Source organism: Protomyctophum parallelum (assembly GCF_964188405.1).
Source record: "Protomyctophum parallelum genome assembly, chromosome: 12".
In the NCBI taxonomy this organism is placed as follows: domain Eukaryota; kingdom Metazoa; phylum Chordata; class Actinopteri; order Myctophiformes; family Myctophidae; genus Protomyctophum; species Protomyctophum parallelum.
This window is the reverse complement of record NC_139712.1, coordinates 35,974,448-36,000,795: the sequence shown is the minus strand read 5'-3', so window position 1 is coordinate 36,000,795 and position 26,348 is coordinate 35,974,448. Positions and strand designations below refer to the sequence as shown.

Here is a 26,348-nt window from a genome sequence, read left to right as displayed (position 1 = left end):
TCCAACCAAAGTTAAGTCAAAGTGATGTTCCGCCCGCCAGCCGACTCAGGCAATATATACAGTTGTATATTTCTTTTTTTAATAGTACTGCTTTATTGCCATTTTGTCAGGATCCGAAACCCAAATAGATTAACCTGTATGGGATGAAAGAGATTCAACCTTGGATGGACTTCGATCTTCAATGTCTTTATTGTTTGTTTTGTTACAATTTCATCAACAAACGTAGAAAAACTCAACCACACGATTTCACTTCAGCCAAACAAAATAAAATGAATAAACACTCCACATGTATAACACTCATAAATTATGAATGGCAGCCAGGAAGAAGTCATCAAAACGTGATCATGTGACAGTGATGATCTTCAAAAATGTCCAACTTTTATTGGAAGACAAACTTTATACTATTACGCAATCTATCCTTTTAGGCCCCATTTACACTGGCAGCCGAATCTATCCTGAATCAGATCTGTGACACATCAAGATTGAAATCCGATTGGTTTAAAGTCTAAATGCAGACTAGGTCACATGGAATCAGATTTTCAGAGGTGGTTTCAAATCTGATTTGAGGAGATCTCTCTCAGTCTGAATGCAACAACCTGACCTAAAGTGGATTCCATGTGACTTGTTTGTGACTTGTTTAAACAAATTCCAATATGACTGTGGCACAGTCAGATCTGATTCAGGCTGGATGTGGCTATAGGCCTACCAGTGTAAAACACACAGATCTGTTACAGATCCAATCTTGCAAATGCAGTGGGAATGGTCGGGCCAAAAGATCAGATTTTGAGAAATAAATCAGATTTGACTGGATGTGACTGGGGTCTAAATTCTCAGTGTTCATTTCACTCTGAGAGAACCAAATTGATCCGTAAGGGTCCATTTGTATACACTCCCGGCGTGACGGACCCGTTAATGGTCCATTTACACCCCGGGTGCATGGACCCAGACCTGACGTTGAGAACCCAGTGCTTTTACACAACGACTCCCTAGTCAGCTGGATCGATGTTCTCATCCTGGTCTCTGATTGGCTGCTCTGGCTGCTGGTCCTCCTCACTCCACTTCCTATTTGAACAGATATTCACAGATGTGTCAGTCACAGACAGTGGTGAAAAGTACCTGTACTTAAGTACAATTTTGATGTAGGCTTTACTTCAGAATTTTTTTATTGTATTTGAAAACGTTTAGTTACTTTGTAGATGATTATTATTTGTAGATGATATATAATTGATTATTATTAAAAAACATACATTAACCACTTCATTTTGGCCATTTCAAAATAGCCGATCTAAAAGCTCACAATGAGTCGCATCGCGAAAGTGTGGAAGGAACACGTTATTCCGACCAGTTCCTTTCCCCTCCATCAGGCGCCCAGGCGCCAGGGAGAGGTAGTTTAGAGACCAGGATTACTGTGAGGGTACCCCTTAGAGATGAAGCAGGGACCCCCAGTACATATTGTGTAAAATTATCTTGCAGTGGTTATGTTCAGTCTCTCTCGGGCTCTGTACTTGGGCTGCACTATTTTTGTCGCTTGTCGCCAATCTACATGGGATATAGATCCCATGTACATCCCAATCTACATGGGCTGTAGATTGGCTAGAATGTAGTTATTTATTCTATTAAACATGTAGAGTGTAGTTATTCTGTTAAACACACGTATAATGTAGTTATTTATTCAATTAAACACATACATGTACAATGTAGTTTTTATTCTATTAAACATGTAGAGTGTAGTTATTCGGTTAAACGTATAATGTAGTTATTTGTTGAAATTGTGTGGAATTTGCATGTATGCGTAGTACCTCTGCTTTGTCACAAGATGGAGCACTTTCCTAACATTCTGTGTGGTCTCTGGTATGTGTGAGATGAAGCATACTCAATAGTATGTTGAAAATAACATATTTTATTAGTATGTACTAGTACGTTAGTATGATATTTCAATAATAGTGTTACTCAGTGAACTGCTGTGGTAATATAGAGAGTTGATGGAGAGCAGTGGTGGACAAGTTACAATTAAGTACATTTACTTGAGTAGTCTGCCTACTTTAATACATTTTTTGAGCTCTGTACATTACTTGGGTTTTTGATAGAATACTTTATTAACAAGTTTGTTAACAGTACAGGTAGTACCGTCAAAAGGTTTTGCTAAAAGGATAACACAAAAAGCCCCTGTGAGTGATAAAAAACACATTATGTCGACTTATTTTAGCTATTTTAGTCATGTGACCCATTGGACTGCTTCAGTGTCAGCTGGCCTCCTGACACAAGCATGCTGGGATACCAGCTGGACATAGCAACACACACACACAAACACACACACACACACAAAACTCTTTGGTCGATTCTCTACTGCGTGCATATCCCAGACTGTGTATTGTTAGCTTTGTGCCTTGCTATAAAGAACTGAAGCGCTAGCTCAGCAGCTGTTTACAATTCCATACATCAGCGAGTCTAGACAGGCTTCAATACAGGACCTAAACGGTCGTGTACAGTTTCATAGGCCATATGTGCTTCTCATACATTTTCATGTCAAGGATTTCCAAATTAATGTATGTATTTGGATATCTGAAAATATTTTGTGCCACATGAAACCTGACTGTAGAAAGTAACAGTACAGTAAAGAACCTGGGGGTCATTGTTGATTCTGAATTGAATTTTAATTCACACATTAATCATGTTACCAAGATTGCCTTTTTTCACCTTAGAAATATTGCACGAATCAGAGCCTATTTGTCTTTGGACGATGCAAAAACGCTAATCCACGCCATTGTTTTTTCTCGGCTTGATTACTGCAATGCACTTTTTTCAGGACTGCCTAAGAAAACAACTGACAGATTACAACTTGTCCAAAATGCAGCAGCCAGAGTTTTAACTAGAACTAAGATGAGAGAACATATTACTCCAGTTTTGGCTTCACTGCACTGGCTTCCGGTTGTTTTTAGGATTTATTTTAAAATTATTTTACTTGTCTATAAAGCTCTCAATGGTCTCCCACCTTCCTACCTACATGAATGCATGCCTAAATATGTCCCAAACCGCCCCCCTAAGGTCTTCCACTGCTGGCCTGCTCGCTTTGCCTAAAGAAATGGCAACTAAAAAATACGAGGAAGCAGCTTTTTGATTCTACGGGCCGTCAAGCTCCCACTGTACCTTCGTCAGGCAGCCTCTGTAGACATTTTTAAAGCACAGCTCAAGACCCACTTCTACAACATTGCTTTTAATTGATCTTTTATTTTTTGTTATTCATGTCCTCACTTTATTGCATTACTGCTTGTTTTTTAATGTCGTTGCCTTGCTTTTCTTTTATTCTCCATTGTTCTGTAAAGCACTTTGAGCTGCATTTCATGTCATGAAAGGTGCTATACAAATAAAGTTTTATTATTATTATTATTATGAAAGATTTTCTGAAAATACCAGATCAACAAGAAGTTCCGATGCATTATGAGCATTCAGATCTATTTCCAAATACCCAATTTAGCTGCGGACCCCCCTGGAGCCCCCTCAAGGACCCCACATTGAGAACCATTGCCCTATATATATATATATATACTACTGTACACTACAGTAGTAGTAGTAGTAGTAGTAGTACTGCCTGGAGCTCATGAGCTCAATATCTCCCGTGGCTAAAAGGGGATTGGCCAGCAGTGGACCCTATGGAACCCCCTCAAGGACCCCTGGGGGTCCCTGAATCAAAAGGTAGCATACATTCTGACCATATATAGTCCATTTTCGTATTATGACTGAGGACTAAGGACATATTACAGTAAATGAGTAAATGACTTACTGACAGACACACAGGTGTAACATGCACCTGAATAGTAAACGCGCACGTGCTCTAACACACACCCATCTGTCTGTCTGTGAGGTTAATCCACCTACAAACAGAAGTGCTAGGAAGTCAGTTTTAGCTACAATGGAGTGCTGTAGACGGGGATTAGCCAGGCTGTTGACTGGGACATTTTCTCTACTGTCTGTCTGTGGACTCATGTACCCCGTTACGTTACTGCTCCACCACCCATGCATAAAACGGGGTTGAAGTGGTTACACTGATTTTGACGCTACCTTGACTAAATTAGATGGGGAGTGGGGACCCTTTGGGACCCCCTCAAGCATCATGGTTAGGTCATCATGGCCAACTTGAAAATCTCAAAAGCGTCCGCGGCCCACCCATCGGATCAATGGATGGACTATTATCTGTAAAAAATAAATAAGATATGCACATTCCCACAGTTTTTAAAGATGGTGCTGGGCCCAAAACATTTTCAAATGAAGAAAAATATTGAATGTCTGCACACGATATATGTAATATATATAAATTTTTTATATATAATTTTCTCTTCATTGGACTATTATCTGACCACTGACTGGGTGGGCCACGTGCATTTTCAGAGCATCTTTATTTTAGTTATCAACCAATTGATCGTGTTCTGACTTGGATCAACTAGCTACAGTAGTAGTATACTATAATTGTTTTTTGTCAGGTGAAGCCTGGCCTATATTCGATGCCGTTGGCTTTAGCGATAAACTTTGGTGCAACCTAGTCATGATTGGCTGCCCGAGTCTGACCCATAGACTGTAAAGAAATATGGACAAAGCGTTCCCCGGGTCTAACATGAACGTAAAATGAAGCCTGAAATCCCTTGCATGTAAATCGCCATCTTTCTAGATCCGTTTTGGACCAGCTGGCCATTGGCTGGCTCCGTTTGGGTCCAGCTGGCCATTGGCTGCCCAGACAACGAGGCGGGACCCTTCTTCTCCGTTGGTTTTTATTTTGACTCGAGTGGGAGGAGAAGACTCTTGAGTGGGAGGGGAATCCCGATCATAGACGGTAACGGTAGCCACGCCCCTCAGAACATACGCGACTTTATGGTCATTATTTTAATTAATGGGACCATAATTTTCCAAAAAGAATATTATGACATTAGAAATGAGACTTTAAACTAGTGACTGGAAGAAGAAAGTATTCATGACCATGTTTATTAAGGTAATACAGTCTAGGTGAAGTTGGGCCAAAATACATGGGCCTCTATGGAGCTATGGGGCTTTTTGGGTCCAGTCCAGCGCCACAACAGGCCATTATATGAACTACCGATTTCAAATGAGGCTTCACGAAATATCTGGCTGACTGCCCCCCTGGTCTGACCCCATACTCTGAAACGTTCTGACCCCATACTCAGAAACGCCGTGCGGAGGTCTCTGCACCGCTGCAGCGTGAAACGAGCCACTGACAACAGCGGCTAATGTTATGAGCCAACTGTCTGGAGCTATACAGGAAAGGCATACCGAATCACAGTGACTGAACCAACAAAAGAACGAAACCAACAACCGAGAGGTTGTGACAGAGAATACACGTTCCTGACAAAAATAAAATAAAAAAGGGGGACAGATGCACAACGGATAGCTCTTTTTTTTATATTAATGTAATATTATCATTAAAATCTTACTCCTTACTCGTTGATGTCGTCCTCCTCCTCGTCATCAAAGTTGTCCTCTCCGTCGTTGGCGGTGGCGTCCTGGTACTGCTGGTACTCTGACACCAGGTCGTTCATGTTGGACTCGGCCTCGGTGAACTCCATCTCGTCCATGCCCTCGCCCGTGAACCAGTGCAGGAAGGCCTTGCGGCGGAACATGGCCGAGAACTGCTCCGACACGCGCTTGAACAGCTCCTGGATGGCCGTGCTGTTGCCGATGAACGTAGCGGCCATCTTGAGGCCGCGCGGCGCAATGTCGCACACGGCCACCTTCACGTTGTTGGGGATCCACTCCACGAAGTAGCTGCTGTTCTTGTTCTGGATGTTGAGCATCTGTTCATCCACCTGAGGAAAAACAAGCCAGCTGATACATATAGTGCTGGACAGTAATGAAGTAGCCTACTTTTACTGTAATACTTTAAGTATATTTTTTGATGACAATACTTTTGTACTTGACATTTACTCAAGTGGAACTTCTTCCATCACTGCTAAAATAGTGGGGATATGTCGTCACCCATAGGTTTCTACAGAGCCGGTAGATCAGCAAATCCAAATGCACCATCTTGAATTTCCGGTTGGAAATGATCAATGCTATTGGAAGGAAGGGGACCGAGGGTGCGTCTTCACTCAGTAGAACCAGAAGAAACCCTTTTTTATTTAATAATTATTGGTAGCATAATATAGTGTATGGTATGCAGTTGCACATGCATAAACTCAGTGGCAAAGTGAGTATCAAAGTGAGTTTAACATTGTTTAACGCAATCAGATTTCTGTTTGCATTCCGGCATAACTTCCGGGTATGATGATGATGTCACACACATACCCTCTATTTACATTAAAAACAACTTTAAAATACCGAAGTCTTTATGAAAATGTTGGTAATAAAACCAAGTGTAATGTCCTGTCATATTTCCGTTGGCTTTGATGGGATGAAATGTTGTCTTTAGCGGGAATTTGTGACACTAGGTCGAATCTACACCATTGATGAGAACTGCAGTGTCTTTCATTACTTCCACACTGGCTTCTTTTTCAAGATGGAAAGCTCACGCCACCTGATAGGGGATCCTAAACAAACCAAACCAAAGCACACACCTCCTTCATGGACATGGGGCCGCGGAACACAGCCGCCACCGTCAGGTAGCGGCCGTGGCGTGGGTCGCAGGCCGCCATCATGTTCCTGGCGTCGAACATCTGCTGGGTGAGCTCGGGCACGGTGAGGGCACGGTACTGCTGACTGCCGCGTGCCGTCAGAGGAGCGAAGCCTGGCATGAAGAAATGCAGCCGGGGGAAGGGCACCATGTTGACCGCTGTGTACATAGATAGATAGACAGACAGACAGACAGATTAACCACTTAAAACTTTAAATACGCACAACTGTGTTCTGCAATAATACCAAAAGTAGCCGATCCACAAGCTCCCCAAAGCTTGTACAACCACATTTTCAGACCACGTAGCTCAGTGGTTTTCAACCATTTTGATACCAGGGCCCACTATTTATTCCGAATTTTAGCCACGGAACACCATTTGATGAGGTTTAGTCCCTCAGACCCAAAACCAAAGAGTTTTGTTTTTGTCCACAATTCTATGCTGTATTTAGGAGAGATAAAAATAACAATTCTTCTACATTTTCCAATTGTGTAGACTTCTTGTAAATGAATTAATTCAGATGTTTAACAGTAATGTTTAACATTTGGTTACCAACTCTCCATCATTTAGCTGGGGACCACCTGGAATCCTCTCAAGGACCACTGGTGGTCCCCGGACCACTGGTTGACGTAGCTGCATGGCTGAAAGTCTAGTCCTATATTGAGCTGATCAGAGCAATGTTCAGCAAGTGTTAAACAATTTTAATACAGGAGGATAATGACATATCCAAAACAACAACAGGGAAGAGTATTGATTGATTATTTCATAAAATTATCGATAGGGTATATGCACAGCAGCCATTTTGGAAAGAACTCTTCCTATTCCTACTTCCTTCACAGGTGATGATACCTATTAAGGCTCTGTTCCATTTAGTGTACAGTGGTTCTCAAACTTTTACATTTCAAGGACCCCCCCTCTGAGATTTGTACAAGCATTTGGAACCCACTCAAGGACACTTTGAGACCCACTGAGGTAGCAGAGTGTTTCCAGTGAGCCAACATGCACAACAGCAGCACCCTGACTATGTTTGACCAGAATGGAACAGAGCCTTCATTAGTATCATCATCGGTAACACCTGTAAAGTATAGGGAAGGGGCCCGGAAGTATAGGAACAGTTATTCTGTGTGCATATTATAACCTATAGTATTATCGTTAATATTTTCTACATTATTAAATTGATTTAAGGCCTATTCATAGTACAGTTTTGGGTGGCCACGGTTAGTAAAAGCAGAGAGATGTGTCGTGTGAGCGGTGACCACCGCTGCGTGACGTCATGATGTAGTTTTCGGTGGTCACCTCTTCACCTGAAAACTGGACTAGTATGAATAGGCCTTAACAGTGCACTCCCTACAGCAGAAACGTGCCTAGCTTGCGCAGGTCGGCGTTGAGCTGGCCGGGGAAACGCAGCGAGGTGGTCACTCCGCTCATGGTGGCCGACACCAGGTGGTTGAGGTCGCCGTAGGTGGGCGTGGTCAGCTTGAGCGTGCGGAAGCAGATGTCGTAGAGCGCCTCGTTGTCGATGCAGTATGTCTCGTCCGTGTTCTCCACCAGCTGGTGCACCGACAGGGTGGCGTTGTAGGGCTCCACCACTGTGTCTGACACCTACACACGCACACGCACACGCACACACACACACACACACACACACACACACACACACACACACACAGCACATGCGCGCACACACACACACACACACACACACACACACACACAGCACATGCACACACACACACACACACACACACACACACACACACACACACAGGATATTTACAATTTAGGCATTTAGCAGACGCTCTTAATCCAGAGCTATCCAGAGATATTCATATTTAATACCGTATACTGGCACTTAAAAGACGAGAACAGGAGGATCACGGTAATCAATAATCAGTGGTGGGCGGTAACTTAAGTACATTTATTCGAGTACTTTGATGAGCGTTTGTATACTCAACTTGAGCATTTGTATTTTTGGATACTTTTGACTTTAACCCCAGTACATTTCAAAGACAAATACCATACAATACCATACCATACCATACTTTATTTATATAGCACATTTAAATAACAACAAAGCGCTTTACAATAAAATAATAATTTCATTTTTAATTTCACTTAAAAACAAATAGGCTATTGTACTTTTGCTCTACCGGAAAATGTACATAAATGGTATAGGGTCTAGACTCTAGGGACTTTATCTAAGGCGCTTTACATAGATTGTGCATTACATTCACACACATTCATACACCGATGAGGAAACCATGCAAGGCACCAACCTGCTCATTGGGACTAGGGGTTCAGTGTCTTGCTCAAGGACACTTCGGCATTAACTATGGGGGAGCCCGGGATCGAACTGGGAACCTTCCCTTCCGGTTGCCCTGCTGCCACTCTACCCCTGAGCCACTGCCGCCCTAACCATAACCACTTAAGCCCTGTTTCAAATCTAGTGAAAATAGCAGATGTACAACATAGCAGACTGCCGCATTTAATATATAATCCTGTCCATCCATCCATCATCCATTCCTTCCTCCCTTCTTCTGTGTCTACCTTAGGTGAAGGCATGACGCTGAATGTGTTCATGATTCTGTCAGGGAACTCCTCCCTGATCTTACTGATGAGCAGGGTTCCCATCCCAGAACCAGTCCCTCCTCCCAGGGAATGGGTCAACTGGAAGCCCTGCAAACACAAGCACACAATGACACCACCGCCCCAGAACCAGTACCAAAGGATTCAACTTCTTTGCAGTCACCAAGACTGATTTCAGTAGTCATTTGGATTCCATAAATGCCAGCATGTCTTCTATGGAAGCATGTGAGCACCGATCTACAACCTTGCAGCAACATTCAGAGCTTGTAGATTTTTTGTTATTATTTTAAGATTGGAGCATTTGGAGTGTTCATGTTTAGAAGCATCTTCCATAAAACTCTAATGGTCTGGGATAAGTAACATTGGTTTAAAGCCTCAACCTGTGATTTCTTGGTTGACTGTATATGTAGAACAGCAACAACGATATTACTAAAAGATCATAATTTTACATGCATATTTGCATATTTATATATTGTTAATGAAACAGCGCTAGTGTGTGTGTGCTCGTTCTTTTCATGCCGTTTCAAATCGCAGATTATAATTTGGCCATAAAAAATCTTTCAGTTGTGAGATTTAATTCAGCTTTAATAGACTGACACCACATAAGACAGGAACGCCCAAAAACGTCACATCCGGTTTTAGCCCAGGGTAAGAATTTTCTATGGCTGCCAATGCAACTTATTCCAATCCTTAATCACATAAGGACAAACATCTATGCCGATAATATCTAACTTGCGGAGGTAACGTGCCTTGTCCACGGGAAACAGATCTTTCAACGTATGGCATTGCAAATACGTTTGATAATCGCTACTCTGCGCAATATTGTTTTGGAAATGCCGCAAATTGCATTGCAGTGAACGAGAGCAAATCACAACTTCCCCTGGGGGTGGTGACTCCGCCCTGAATACGCTGTGTGGTGTCAGTGTATCCAGAAGTACCTCCACCCAGGGAATGGGTGGACTGGAAACACAACACAACACAATGATGGAGGTGTTTATGTACAGAAACACTCCATTCTAACTGGTTTTGTTAAATGTGTGTGTCTGTGTTACCAGATGGTGGACAGATCTATGGTACTACCATCCATCCATCCATCCATCCAAAGTAACTAAGTTAATTTACTCAAGTACTGTAGTATGATTTTGAGGTATTTTTTACTTTCTTCAGTATTGCCAATTTTAAATACGATACTTTTACTTCCACTCTAATACATCTCAGGGGCAAATATTGTACTTTTTACTTTTTTACTTTTTACGCAGATTTAGATTTAATATTATCACAAAACACATTAACCAATTCAGCCCTACAGTATATTTTGGCCATTTGAAAATGGACAATCTACAAGCACACCATGCATTCTGCATAGTGTTGTGTTGTGTCGGTCATGAACAACCAACACCAACCAAATGGACTCTCAAAAATCTAATTAACATTGATTTTACAATAAAATAAATTGGGCTTCCAGAGATAGAAATGCCATTAGCCTAATACTTGTCAAACTGAGGGTCCTTGAAATGAAAATGTTTCTGTTATAAACTATGTTATAGATGTTTACCTGCAGACAGTCACAGTTTTCACATTCCTTCCTCACTACGTCCAGGACAGAATCCACCAGTTCAGCTCCCTCTGTGTAGTGACCCTTTGCCCAGTTGTTGCCTGCACCCGTATGACCTGCAGCGGTGACAGAGAACCGGCGTCACACTCAGTGAATGCTGAGTTCAATGTTTTGGGGGGAGAATGAAAAGCATAAGGATCCATAAAAATAAAAATAAATAAGAAATTAATAAAAAATAAAAACACGGTCTCTTCACGTATTAGGCAATATCAGGCACAAAGAACAAAAGATGTGTGTTTAATATATACTTTCTATTAATATAATGGGTTTGTAACTTTGTATATAGGAAGGGCCCGGGCAGCTAAAAGGAATATCTAAATGTATAGTGAATCGAGCAACTTAAAAACTGTCTGGGGTACTCACAAAAGCCTGGGTATAGACGATATATACATGACCGAAAATGACCAATCTATTCTACAAGCTCACAACAGATCGTTGTGGCGATATGCACATGCTGAGTCACTCTGTGCATGTTGCGTTGCGTGCTTGCGTCTGTTTCTTGTCTTGTCTCAGCGAGACATGAGTTTATAAACCTCAGGACTGTTTACAGAACACACACGCACACGTACACACACTCTGGAGCACTCTGGGGTTTCATTTATGTCTCCTTTATTGCCATTGATATATCATCATTTGAGGATATTACCTGGGTTACAAGTATTGTTGATGTTGGCACAGTACTTTTCTGCAAATAAACACTGAAACTGGAGGCTTTGTTTTTGTTTTTAACATTTCTAGAAGTGGACCGTGGCCATGCCAACTCAATCCTACAGATTCTTTGCGCTATAGCTGAGCGACTATACAGGGCAGGCCTGCCTTGAAATGTTGAGATGCAAAGTGTTACAGTGGCCTGTAGAAAAATGTACTACTGAAATGTTTCTTCTCTGGTGATTGGGCTGGTTTGATGCAGTGTTAGAGTGTGATATTCAGGTTCTGTATTTTAGGGTTTGATACAAATAATGTAGAGGTGGAGTTTGTCATGTTTTCAGGCTGTTATACCAAAGATGAAGTTGTCCGGTCTGAAGAGTTGTCCAAAAGTTCCTGAGCGAACGCTGTCCATAGTTCCTGGTTCCAGGTCAACCAACACCGCCCGGGGGACATATTTATGCGCTACACATACATACACACACACACACACACACACACACACACGCACGCGCACACGCACACACAATATTAAAAGCTAGTATTTTCACAGAACTTTGAGCACAGTTTTGTGGTGATGATCAGATGAAAAAAAAATAGTTAAGACTCCAACCTTGGTCCCCGACGCCAGCACTGACATTTGTAATATTGAGCTATATACTGGAGAGCTATTCTTGCCCTACCAGAGGTAGCCATAGATGAATGGGTAGAGCCTGGGAAACAAAAGGTTCCAAGTTCGACTCCCAGCCTGCTTCCCCACTGCGCTCTATTATTATTATATTAGAGCCCATTGGAGTATAATTTGTGATTTCACCTTTACACAATACCTGTTATCAATAGGTGTCCTACCCTACCACAGGATCTACATTCCTCAATGGAAGAGTGAGAGACCTGCAGATGTAGGCTATACAAGTTATACTCTGCCATACAGGTTGATCAAAATAGCGTTTAATTCACTTGGCTCTCACAAGTTGCATGCACACACTAACACACACACAGTGATGTGTGTACTGTACTTACAGGAGGCCTCGTTGTAGTAAACATTGATTCTGTCCAGCTGTAGGATGGAGTCACCCACGTAGTTCCCTGCCGGGTCTATGCCATGCTCATCACTGATCACTTCCCAGAACTGATAGAGAGACATAGACACACAAAGAGAGAGAGAGAGAGGGGGGGGGGGGGGGGGGGGGGGGATATTGAGAGATGCATATAGACAGATATTAAGTGAATGTAATGCCTACTGCTCATGTGATGTGTTTTCAATTCATATGTCGTTGAGATGAGATGAGACATGATGGAAACCGCCATGTTGTTGTTAGCTTAGCATCTCTTCTAGTCAGCAAACCACACCATCATAGTATGTATGTATGTATGGGATCCATTTTTATGAGTCGTGAGTACATATCTTTTCTGTTTCCCAAAGTTGTTTACACCATTTAAAAATATTTACTTTTTTTGCGTGTATTTTTTCCATACATAAAAATAACTTCTCAAAGTGGGGTCCTGGGGCCCTCAGGGGTCAATGAGGGGGTTCCAGGGGGTCTCCAGGAAAAATAAATGCTAAATCAAATATTTATCAAAATTGCTGATCTTGTTGTGAATCATCTTATTTTCAGAAAAAATTGGAAAAAGTGGAATATGTAAAACACATCTTGTATGAGGTTCCCTGGCTTGCACAACATATTTTACAGATGGCATTCCGCTGCCAAAATCAATTGGGAGGTCCACAGGCATAAACATTGTCATATTAATATGAAAAAGAATCCTACCTTGGTTCCAATCTGGTTCCCGCACTGCCCGGCTTGGATGTGAACAATTTCCCTCATTTTATTTCCTTTTTAAAACTTGTGATCAAAGTTTTCCGTCTGCCTTTTGCTCTTTCTGTCGATGTGCGCTCAGTGCGCTGTCACTATGCGTGTGACTGTGTGTGTGTGTTGCTATGCGTGTCAGACTGCTGTGCGTGGCTGTGCGTCCCAGCTGTGTGCTGATTGTCGACCAGAACGCGCACTGTCTGAATTCCTGCTCTCCTCCGCTGACGTGCATTCATGCAGCCACGCCCTGCAGGCAGGCACGGTACCGAACCCCCCCCTCTGGGATGTGTTCCATTCCAAAAGAATAACTCCACCCTCCACCTCAAGGCTATTATTAGTACACAATTGAGAGGTAGAATCTAGACTGCAACAGATTAGTATTACTTAGTAAAAACAGACACAAACCGGGGTCCATGTACAAAACCAATTAAAGACAACAAGTCAACAACAATACGTTATGACACGGTGGCGCACACCTGCTTGGAATCTGACTGAGCTTCTGCCCATTGTAACTATAGCTACAGCCTACACCCATATGACCTATGTATTAATATCTTTGGACGAGGTAGTAATGAAGGAAGCAGAGAAGGGAACATGTGTGAGGAATGGAACATGAGGCAGGACTTCCCCTCAGACGCTCCTCTGGTCAGCTGTTCCTGAGTCCTGACACAGCTCCACTCCACTCCACAGCCATGCAGTGTCTCAACTTACAGTGTCAGAGAAGCCCTATGACGATCAATCATCACTGCTAGCTACTTACAGATTTACTTAAAGCCTCACCATGAAACAGTTTTTTTTTAATGAATTAAATATAATTTTGTCTAATCTGTATGGTAGACTAGAGTATGTTAGAATACATTATCGAATAGAACAATTGGGGTGGTTGTATTTAGTCTCCCTGCTCTTATATTGAGACATTTTAAATCATATCAAAGGCCACAGAAGAATAAGCTCCAAACCTCCCAAAACAAACTGATTCGACTTCTTCTAGGCTTGGTGGGACCAATGACCCACTTATATGCAGAGAATCTGGATAGCATTGGTTGGCTCCAGGTAGAAGACAGAGTCAAACTAGAAAAAGTGCCCTTCTGGGCACAGGTCTCCACCAGGATTTCTTCCTCAGCCTAGTGGGAATATGCGTGCACAGTTTCATCGCAATCGGACGCTGCGTTGAGGAGTTGTGGCTATTTGTACAAAGCGGGCTACTCCTGAAAACTGTAGGAGCCAATCGTGGCCAATCAGGATGGAATATGAGAAATCAATATGACTATGGAGATCATGTGTACCGATTTGCGTGAAATTTGGATAAAATCTGAAGGAGTAATAATAGAAAATGTGTTTTACATATGTCGGCCTCCTGGTGGCGCTATAAAGAGCAGATGTGAAAAATTCCAGGCAAATGTTTTTCCTTGGCCTCTAGGGAGTTGGCATACAAAGTTATCCACAGATCCGTGCAGTTAGAGGTAAAAACACTTTTCGGCCAGTTATAGCGCCACCTTGAGGCTGAGTTGAAATTGTTCATGTGGCATTTCGTCCTCGGCCTGGTGGGAATGTGGGTGCAGAATTTCACGGAAATCACGCGATGTGTTCATGATTTGCAGCATTTTGTTTGAAACGGAGCACTCCTGTGAACTTTGGAAGCCAATCTTAACCAATCAGGATGGAGTCTGAGAAATCTGAAAGACGGGTTTCGTTGAATGGCTCTAGAGAGACTGTGTACCAATTTGCGTGATGTTTGGACAAAATCTGTAGGTGTACTGTGCAAAAACTTGTTTTGCACAAAGCGGCCTCCTGGTGGCGCTATAACAGGCCGTTCTGGAAAGTTTGGGGCAGAGGTTCATCGTTGGCATCCAGGGAGTGTGTGTGCAAAATTTGGCATGGACCGGGTTAACGGTGGCCGAGATTAGCTGCTCACGGACACACGGACGGACACACGGACGGACGGACACACACACACGGACGGACGGACGGACGGACGGACGGACGGAGTGCAAAATATACTCTCCCCCCATGCCTTCGGCCTGGTGGAGACAACAATTGAAAATGCATGGGTCTGACATTCGATATTGTACATGCAGCTATGCCCTCAGTGCCCAGTTACTTGACTGATTACTTAAAAAAAGTGAGCGACACCCACTGCCGCAAAACTAGCGGTAGCGTAAACAATGATCTGGTGCCACCCACTTACAAAACAAATATGGGTAAATTCACCGTCCGCAGCACTGCTATTCAGGTGTGGAATGCCCTGCTCGGCTGCCCCCTTCCCCTAAAACAAAGCAAATCACGGACCTCTTTTAAAACAGGCCTAAAATGTCACCTGTCAACAGGTCAGAGAGAGGTGATTGTTCACGACTGTATATGTGTGAGTGCATGGGACCCGAATTGAAACAAGACCTCAAGGTCTTTCTTCAGAAATCCTTTTGGACCAAAATGCCTGACTGTACCTTGTGCTGTTTGCATTTTTTATATTGTCTAATAATTCAATCAATCAATCAATGTCTCACCTAGACACAGTATATCTATCTATCTATCTATCTATCTATCTATCTATAATCCCCCGAGCAAGCAGACCGGCTCCATTAGCTTAACGATCCTTATAAACAAACAATAAACGGTAAGAATGTCACCACTTGAGCAGGAAACTGGGTTCAAATCCGGGATAGAAGAGGAATGTTACATAGTGCTGCTTTAAGTAAAAGCAATACAATGTAGACATTTTTAACGTAGCTGACAAAAGCATTGGCATCATATACCAAACATAACAGTACTAGTTGTGCAGAATGGCCCATATCACAATCATGTTGGATTGAAATGTAGTAATGCATTAATGTGTCCATCAGCTGCAAGTTGGGGGCGCTGATATTTTCTTTTTATTACCCCATCCTCCATCACTTAATGTAGGAATATAAAGCTTTATTACAAGGTACCAAAAAAATATTGTACTGGCAGAAAACCGGTGTTCAACAAACAGGTTCAGTACTTTGAACCAAGATTATGTTAAGAAGAGACATGACTAAACACATTGTGACTGGAAGTCCTGTGTAGGACTAGCCTGGGTAAACCCCTATATACACATACACAAACCATTTCTTTCCATCTCTATGATGATTTCCTAGTTTTGGCTATATAGAAGTATTTATTCGTACGTCTCCAAATGTTTTGATTAATTGAAAATGGTGGGCCTTATTGTAAACAAGTGTATAATGCTTTATGGTGCCGTCCACTCAGTTGTTTTTTTAATCGAGTTGTACTTGAAATGTACTGCGATTCTGCAAACTGTTAAATCAATCAAAAACAAATTCATCATGGAGCTGAAGTGACCATCAGTCCATGTCATCTTTATCGGGACATAAGAGTCTGAACTAAAGGGATAGTTCACACCCAAAGCAACTTTTTCTATCAATTAATCACCCCATGGAGACCCCTTTGTCGCATTCCTAAGCCAATAATTTGATAACTGGCTGTGGTTCTCCATAAGGAACCATGCAACCACAGCCAATTATCAAATGAATGGCTTAGGAATGCGACAAACTAAAACATAAGACGTGCGAACGCAGCTCGTAAATTGCAATAACAATTAAGAGATATTTTTTGAAGTTTTAAGTTAAAAAAATGTTGAAGTTATTTTTTTTTAGTGTGTATGTGTTTTTTGTAAGTTTTCTTCTTTAAGTTAAGGTGTGTGTGTGTGTGTGTGTGTGTGTGTGTGTGTGTGTTACAGCTGTGCCCTCTGGTGGGCGGGCGGGTGGTGTTACAGCCACACATGTGACACACATGTTCTGCTAGGTCTCATAGTTAGTGCTCATTGCGTTCGCAATTAACATATCCATGAATTCAAGTCTCCATGGAGTGAATAATTGACATCAAACACTTGGGTCTACAGACATGTCAACATGCATGCACAATAAAATTTGTAGTTTAAATTAGGGATGTACCGATGAGACAATTTGGCCAATAGATATAATTATTATAACAGATGTCGATATGATCTCATTCTGTATTAAAAATATATATATATATATTTTGTCCATTCTGAAAAAAGGCTGAATTTGGAAAAAAAGCAATGCCTCTTTATTCCAAAACTAGGGATGCACCGTTATTGAAATGTTGGCTCATATCCCAACATAAACAGCTTGAATGTAGGATTTATTTTTAATGTTCCAACAACTGACTCTTTCGAAAGCTTCCCCAGAAAACAATTTGCAGCCTTCATCATCACAAAAAGGCTTTTTCCAGGTCATTTTAATTATTTTTCAACATTATAATAAAATGTAATCTGCTAAATCCGATATATTTTGAGGCCAATATCAATGTGCCTCCCATCACTAGTTTAAATAGGACTCCTGCTAGATTACATATACTATAATTTTAGAACAATGAATCTTTATTATTAATACATTTGACACATTTCATGTTTGACAGTAACTTCAGTTAAATTCCACATAAATGCCGTTTACCTCAAAATATACAAATGAAGCATTTTATTTATTCACGCGTTACTACCACTAAAAACATCTAGACATGTCTACCACACACACACACACACACACACACACACACACACACACACACACACACACTTAATCGTCCTCGCCAATGGCCTCCAGTAAAGATGTAGATGCGTACAGTAGTAACTGACCCGCCATTTGAGTCACATGCGTTACATAATGCAGGATGACCCTGAAAGACAGATAAACAGAGTGGAGTATAAATTAATTGGTTTAAATCATGATGAAAGCACTCTCTGGAAGTGTATTCTCTTGTACAACAATGGTTCTCAAAAATGGGGGTACGTGTACCCCTAGGGGTACACAGAGGTACTACAGGGGGTGCACGAGAAAGTGGAAAATGTAAAAACTGGACACAGTTTAAAGTAAATGTGCTCAGGATGCTCTAATTTAAAGTCTTACACTCCTTTTTTTTCCAAAATGTGGGTCATCGTTCATAGCATCGGGTCGGGACACCCCATATCAAAACGGCTACTTTTCAGGATTCACATTCAAAAGTAGCAAAAATAGCCAATTTAAAAACGCATGGCATCAACATATGTTAACATATGGAGTTATGACATTTCTGCCTGACAGCATATAGTTATATTTTTCTAAGCAACATGTAGTCGGGGTAAAAGGGTTTACTTTGATCCAGAAATCAGTAAAAGGGGTCCCAGAGATTAAGAGGGGGAACAAATTTATCAAATTAGGGTCCTAATATCAAACTGCAGGGGAACCATGACATTAAAAGCTTGACAAACCGTAATGAAGTTGACACTCACTTGAAGAAGTGCTTGGCCCTACTGCATCTGAAGTCGACGGACATGTTGTACATATCGTACAGGGTGGCCTTGACGGTCAGACAACCCAGGAAGTCCCTGGGCGTCAGCTTATACAGGTCAAAGGTCACCTTGGCTATCCCACACCTGCAGTGCTGCTGGAAGCTCGGACGCACCTGGGACACACGTTTCAACAGACCAAATCTGAATATTTGCAAACAAAACACGGCTGTGTTTCCGTGTAGAATGTCTATGGACGTTTAAGCTTCACAAGATAGAATATTCTAAGTGTCCAAAACATTACATATGTCTAGTTTGTCAACCCAAGGATATTTAATAGTCAATAACAATACAATCAGTGACCTGTTCTTCCAGATATATACAGTTAATGTAAATAGCCGATCTACACGCGCACAACGTGGCGCGTTGTGATCAATAGAACAATCAGCAGGGTTGCCTTATCTCCTGCATGACTCCTGCATTGTCATCTCTCCTGGATTTGGTATCAAAGTCCCAAAATTCAGCAGAATACAGGAACTTCCATCTACTATATTAAAAGGTTTCTGGGGGAGGACCCCCAGACCCCCCACTTGGGCCGTCTGGGCAGTGCATGCAATCATACAGAGATGTTCACTTAAATAATTAATCGTTATTATTAAAGATGTCTTACATTGTTTCAGTCATCAAATCAGTTTCTGTAGGCCTACATTTTGTGTTGTTGTGATTGAAACTATACCAAGCATTTTCCAATGCTAGTAAAGCAAGCCTGATAAAATAGAATAATGGTATAGTTCCAGGCTTCAGCACATAGTTTTGTGTTGTGAGGTTTTAACCCAAAAACCCATTCTGGGACGGGAACCCCTTTTGGTGTTAAAAGAAAAATAACAGATCTACAAGCTCGTAGCACGCCACTCGGTAGGTCTGCTATTTTTTAAGAATCGTGAAAAGTGACATGAAAGTGTTTGAGAACGACTGACATAGAAAAACATAGCTTTTTCAAGAAAACAGTCAGGATTTAGAAGACATTTGCAGAATCGTTCCCAGGTCAAAATGGGTTAAGTAGCACCCACCTTGCTCCCTGTCCACTTCTCTCCCTCCTGTAGCACAGCGACGGACCACCTACCTTGCTCCCTGTCCACTTCTCTCCCTCCTGTAGCACAGCGACGGACATGTCGTCAGCCAGAGACTGGAAGAAGTCCTCCGTGTCCACCTGCGTCCCGTCCTCGTCCAACACCAACGTGAGGAGCGGACTCGTCAGCAGGAACACTCGGGATGCCTGCGCAGCAACAAGGTACACCACGATGGTTCTGGATCACACGGGCCACTTGGAAATCTCTTTTTGAGTGGCCGCAGCCCACCCATCTGACCACTCAGGTTGGTCAGATGTGCATGGGCCACGTGTGCATTTTGTGTTTTCCGGCTTGTATCAAAGGAACAAAGTTCCCATTAATCTGTATCACTATGAATCATATTTTAAAGGTTTTAAAGAAAAATACCATGATTTATATTAATTTATACAATCGTAGTATTGTCTATAACTCTGTGTACACGTGCAACCTTGCGTTCAGAGTCAGACTTAATAGCCTACACTATCAGTCTGTACAGCATCCATTATAAATATTTATGCTGACAGTACATTATCCATGTTGTGGTTTCAAGAAGTAGTAAAAAGAAATAGCAGATCTCCAAGCAACACTGAACGCATTGTGAGCTTGTAGATCTGCTATTTGCACTAGTTTGGGAGATTTCCAGATATAAAAAAATAGGATCTAAGAGTTGCTTGCAATTAAGATGAGTAGTGGAAGATGGCCATGGGAGTGAGTCTGCAGTTCTGACGGCAAGAACTGTGTGCGTGTGGTGAGGAGCAAACTATGAAGCACATCATAGAAGTTTGTCCTCTCCAAAGACTGGAAGGAGGATTAATTACCCTCCACACAGCAGACCAGGAGGCAACCGTTTGGCTTAAGGACTTTGCATTCGCTAAATAAAAATACGGCAAAGAGAAGTTTATTCTACAACAGGAAGACTGCAATTTGTACTCAAATCATTCAGCCCTACTCTAAACATTGTATTAATCTCTGCTTCACCTGGTCGAGGAGTTCGTCCAGAGATGAGGCGGCGATGGCTGTGCCTGTGTGTCTCTTGTGAGTGGCCGTGGTCACTCTGAAGATGCGGGGCCTAGCAGCAGGCATTATACGCTGTGAGATGGACATCTGGACACTGTGCACTGACCTGTTGAACCAAGACCAAACACCATACTGTACCATGTGATACATACATTGTGAAGCACTTTCATCTGAAGTAGGCCTAAGTGACTCAATGTAGATTTGCCAAATAAGGAATCCTCTTTTATTTGGAAAACTAAAATAAGTGTCCTTATTGAACCGACTGTTGCATTTATAAAAATGGTAAATTATGCATTTATATAGCACTTTTATCCAAAGAGCTTTTAGATAGATTTGAATGTACTGTAATGCACATTCAACCATTCACACACCGATGGAGGAAACCATGCAGGCACCAACCAACACATAGGGAGCCATTAGTCTTGTTCAAGGACACTTCAACACTAACTTGCCCGGGATTGAACTGATCCGGCTGTTCTATCCAGATACTCTACCACTCTATCCCTGAGCCACTGCCACCCCCAATGAGCAGTGACACATCTTACAAGTTCAAACAGCTCATATACTACAGGTGGTTAACCACTTTTAGATCTGCAATCTTGTGATGTTGTCACTAGTTGTCACTTGTCACCTACCTGACCAGGGTCTCTGGTAGCAGAGTCTTGGCATAATCCACACTGGACTGAAGGGAGAAAGGAGCCATGTTGGTCCACACACAGCCTGCTGTGTCAGGAACTATTAACCAACACTTCTGGTCTGGAATCTCTGTGGTGTGATATCTGGTCCTGCTCTCAACACACCTGCTACCAACACCTAATGGACCACAAACCAACCACTTACTAATCAGCACTGTTGATTTGTGATTGGTCAGGATTCCTGAATGAGAGCCAGATGGATAGCTGGGGCTTAATTTGTCTGCAAGTAGGAATAAGGGTGCTTGCTCTCTCTCTCTCTCTCTCTCTCTCTCTCTCTCTCTCTCTCTTATTTATTTACTTAATTACTTACTGTATATTTTACAGTAGGCTACTGCTACTGGATGCTATGATACCAAGAGGAAGGCTGCCCCCTGGTGAGGGGACAGAGTTAAAATAAAGAGGGCTGAGTGGCTGACTGATAAACACTGAATATCTTCTTAATTAATGTTGAATGAATGAATGAATATAAAACCATATGACAAAATGTTAATTTGACTCTGAGAGTTAACACATGGTTAAAAACCACACACATGTGAAGTGAGGGGCGCTCTTACCATTATACATCATCTCATGAACAACTGAATTTATGTGATTGGATTCCATCAATTATTATTTGTGGGCCCTGGTATATTTTTAAGCAATTCACACTTAGATACACACATTTATATGTTGGAAGGTTCCCGGTTCTATATAGGCTCCTCCTTTACCTTGCTCTAGCTGCATATCAAAGTGGCCTTGAGCAAGGCACTGCACCCTATAACTGAGTAGGTTATATATTTATAGTGACTCATAGGAATAGACTAAGTGACAACCAGGAATAGTCTGGTGACCACCGGAGAGACGGGTGGCAGCCGGAAATTAGACGGCACCTGGGAGCAGTATGGGTTAGCGCCCCAGCCTGTGTCTTCCGTGAGGAAGAAGCCCAACAAACCCACGGTGAGGCCTTTAGGAGGGCCATGCAAGCCTCAAGCGGAGCCTGCGGCACCACCAAGGGCAAGGTGGAGCCTGCGGAACCGTTGCGGCTTGAGAATCCACCATTCCTGAATAAAGTGCCTGGTGCTGGGAGTCTGGTGCAACGCACAGGGCCTGACCTGGTGAGAGCAGGAGTGGACCTGGTGAGACGTAGGAGGGGCCCGGACAGGTGTCAACCCACAGAGCCTAGTCCTTCCATGTGCCAGAATTCTAAAGGACATCTCACTGCATGAAGGCAGTGAAGAATCTTCATGTAATGAATTAATTAATTAATGAATGCCTTTATTGCACTCAGGGTCCATAGAAAAACATACAAAACTAAAGGCATTTGTTACTGTTATAAATAAAGGCTTTTAAGCCAACATCTTATAAGACTAGAGGAGTATCTAGTGCAACTTTTGACAGAGTTATTTATACTGACGATGATGCTATTCATAGACTCATCCGTTCCGGAGAATAGCTCGAAGAGTATTGACTCTTGAGCCACAAACATTTCACTTGCACTGCACCATCTAGGCTTTTTGAGTAAAATTCTCAATGCATCATTATACACTACTTGATGTTTCTGAATACTTGCTTTTTTGTAGCTTGACCACAAGTGGGCAGTGTACAGTGGTGTACAGTAAGCTCTAAATAGAGTAATCTTAACTGCTTGATGCTTCTGAACACATACTGAACTTACGTGCGAGGATGTTCGCCTGTGCATACGTCCTACGGCACTGTCTGTGTGTATATCATCATCATCATCATCTGTTCTGTATTAAAATGTCCAAGATATTTGACTTTACTATACAGAGAGTGTTAAAAGATAGTTTAAAATCAGGAAAGTTTTGACTTTTGTCCTCTTTTGTTCTTCAAATAAGAACAATTCTCTTACTGGCATTATACTTGATATCATTTTCAATGCCATACTCAGTACATATGTCGAGCAGCTGCTGTAGTCCAGTGCTACTTGGGCTCAGTATGACTAGATCATCTGCATATATCAAATGATTAACAAGATCATTACCCAGCATACAACCAGTGTTACAAGCATTCAACTGTTTCGACAGATCATCCATATAATACAAAATTCCTCCCTGTCTGACACCATTGGTGACCCCAAATGGGCCTGATTCACTGTTGCCCCACTTGACTCTCATAGTCTGTTTGGCCAAGATCCTACAGTATGCCCCCAGGCACGTAAGAATCTGTCTACGAAATTCAGCTGAACATTCATGCTCAGGGCTATTTGCAACCGTTGCCTCAATATTTGTATATTGTACAGTAGTGAGTGAGATATATCTCAGTAGTTGAGTTGCATTTTGAAGATATCACTTCCCACATTCTTCTCACATCCAAGGATTTCTCCAAACTACTGAAGGTGAGCTCAATACTTATAGTTACTGGGCTGCCACTATTGATTATATATGTAGCCATGCATTATACATTAGGCCTACTTTTTAGATTTTCACCTATAATAATTGTTGTCCATGTGCAGTGCACTCACTAGCAGACCCAACAACTGTATTGTTTTACCTGAAATTAAGACCCAAATGGTGTTCCTACTTTTTGCTCTGTTGGCCACTATTACTGCCGCAGCTGCTGATAATAAGTCAGTGTTTTAGCTCTACATACTGGTAGAAATCATTGCGATAGAATGTTTGTTCAGTAACTGGGGTCTCCGGCCTGTCTCTCCAGCTATTTAGTCAACAGAAAATGCATATTCAGGTGAGGAAAATGTATTGTCACATCACATCAATGGTTTACAGATGTAAAGGAGCGTGTGTTTTTGTTGTAAGCTGAGCTCCATCATTTGGTTGTTTTCCAGAAATGTATAGTAGAACATGAAGGCCGTTGGGGGGATCAGGTAGAACACATCAAACATTAAGCATGTCAATACTGTATACAATTACAAGAGGTGGAGAGACCAGTTTACTGAACAAACAATGATTAGACTCTCTCCATAATACAGCTTTACCTTTCTCACTCACAAAAAGACTCAGAAAGGCAAATTAAGTGTATGATTTATATATTAAGCAAATATTTATTTTCATCTTACAAATTTCTTAGTTTTTGATGCTAATTATTTGTTGCCAAAGATGACTGAATTGAGACCATCCTATAGAGCAGGGATGCCCAAATGGTAGATTGTGATCTACCAGTAGATCACAAATGGCTGTTCAGGTAGATCATATATGACATGCCCCTAAAAATATATAATTTATAATTAAAACACAATTTTTGGCATCTGCCACTTGAATTAAAGTGACTTGATTGATTGACATCAAAATCAGCTCAAAGCCATAATGCAATACTTGCACACAAAGTCACAAACATCAGTAGCATTGAGTTTATTTAAAAAAGAAAACCCTACCAAGTCCATTTCCCCCTTCCCATTCCAAATGCGTTTGTCTCATAATGTAACGCTATAGCGACACTATTCCAGAGCCCCCCTCAGGTACATTTTTTAACTGTTTTCAGCAATGGGATAATATATATTTTTGGTGGGTAGATCTTGTTGAGCCGGTCAGATTGAAAGTAGCTCTCAAGTCAAAGCCCTGCTATAGAGTATCATATTAATCATATACTTACGGTAATTAACACTGTAAAGTCTATAGGGATGTCCCGATACACTTTTTTCGTTTCCGATCCCGATACCAACATTTCTGTGTTAACCGATACCGATACCGAATACCGATACCAGAGAATAATATATATAATAATAAAAAAAGAAAAAATATCTTATTTTGAAGTCCTCACTCATTTACCTGCCATAGTGTCAACCCCTTACCCCTGTGTCGGATCGGTTAGACTGGCATATTTGCAGATACCGATATGACCAAATAAGGGCCGTTCCCTAAAATGATTTGCTATTTTTTATTATTTTGAAAAACATTTTAAAATAGTTTTAATAGCCGATCTACAAGCTCACAATGTGTCGATGTAGATTTGCTATAGTTGAACTATTTTAAAATGTTTTTCAACATAGTAAAATATTGCAAAGAAGTTTTGGGATAAAGGGTAAGGGTAAGAATATGACTAAAAGTAGTCATCAAAATCTTCTGTCAAAATTAACACTTCTGTAAACTGACCCACCAAAACACTGTTTATTCTTCTTATGCTGCTGTAGCTGATGACGAGCAGTCAGAAGACCTCCCTGAGGCTTCGGAGACGATGGAATCATGGCCGAGTCTCCCAGGAAACGCCCCTATATTCTTTGATCATGGGACGTTTGATGATTGCTTAGAGAGGTCAGAAATCCCTGAATATGAACTGACTCATTTAATTTAATGTAAATGGATTATAATCAACAGGGCTTATTGTTATAGACTTCAACGCTTCATGTAGTGGAAAATACGAATGAATGATTTTTAGTAGGCCTAGAGTAAGTAAACATGGATGCCAGGTTCATTTGGCATCCTATATTCTTTCAAGGTACAGATTATTATTATTATTATTATTATTATTATTAGCCTTATCATTATTATTTTTATTATTATTATTGTTTAGACTGATAGGTTCTCAGTTTACCTGTGATAAAAACTTGCACAAGGCGATGCGAGGTGCTGTGCGCAATCTGCTATTTTCACTACTTTTGTGCAGTACTCAGTATGGGTATTCATTTAGAGATAGGCCTACAACAAAAATACTTGTATCTCCACATTTCACATAAACATGTGAAAATGGACATACAAGCTTTCTGTCCAACAGCAACGATATATATAATAATAAGTTAACTATAGCAACGGTTGAAACTTGAAAATTGTTAAAATAAATAAATCTATGTGTTTCTGTGCTTCTTCCACAGCTCCTTGGATGAAGACACTAGGAGGAACAGACAGAGTATCATCATTATCATCGTCATCATCATCGTTATCTTCATCATCATCATTGTCATTAATATTACAAGATAATTGTTTCTTCATCATGTTGTTGATTTATCTAATCTGTGTGTATCTGTGAGCCTCAAATAAATGTCATGCCATCCAACCTGCAATCTGAGAATGCCATCGGCGAATAACGGAAAACAACCTGT

General features: G+C 41.4%; 2 protein-coding genes across 3 annotated transcripts; both read right to left on the bottom strand.

Annotated features, from left to right (window-relative positions):
• Window positions 1-245: 245 nt before the first annotated feature.
• Window positions 246-13,425, bottom strand: tubb6 (tubulin, beta 6 class V). 2 transcript variants are annotated; one of them, XM_083778480.1, is made up of 9 exons: window positions 13,230-13,425; window positions 12,481-12,589; window positions 11,815-11,925; window positions 10,756-10,871; window positions 9,162-9,290; window positions 7,979-8,216; window positions 6,561-6,775; window positions 5,442-5,813; window positions 246-1,062 (listed from the first exon to the last, which is right to left on the bottom strand). In XM_083778480.1, the coding sequence occupies exons 1-8, from the start codon at window positions 13,284-13,286 to the stop codon at window positions 5,445-5,447; spliced, it is 1,344 nt and encodes a 447-aa protein (XP_083634606.1). In that variant the 5' UTR covers window positions 13,287-13,425; the 3' UTR covers window positions 246-1,062; window positions 5,442-5,444. The 2 variants fall into 2 exon arrangements, with proteins under 2 accessions (XP_083634606.1, XP_083634605.1); XM_083778479.1 differs by having other exon boundaries at window positions 5,449-5,813.
• Window positions 13,426-17,848: 4,423 nt separating this feature from the next.
• Window positions 17,849-21,412, bottom strand: cidea (cell death inducing DFFA like effector a; the record flags this gene model as incomplete). Its single annotated transcript, XM_083777763.1, has 5 exons — window positions 21,299-21,412; window positions 20,625-20,769; window positions 19,661-19,813; window positions 18,541-18,713; window positions 17,849-17,948 (listed from the first exon to the last, which is right to left on the bottom strand). Exons 1-5 carry the CDS (start codon window positions 21,364-21,366, stop codon window positions 17,849-17,851), a joined length of 639 nt encoding a protein of 212 aa, XP_083633889.1. The 5' UTR covers window positions 21,367-21,412.
• Between the last annotated feature and the right edge of the window lie 4,936 nt (window positions 21,413-26,348).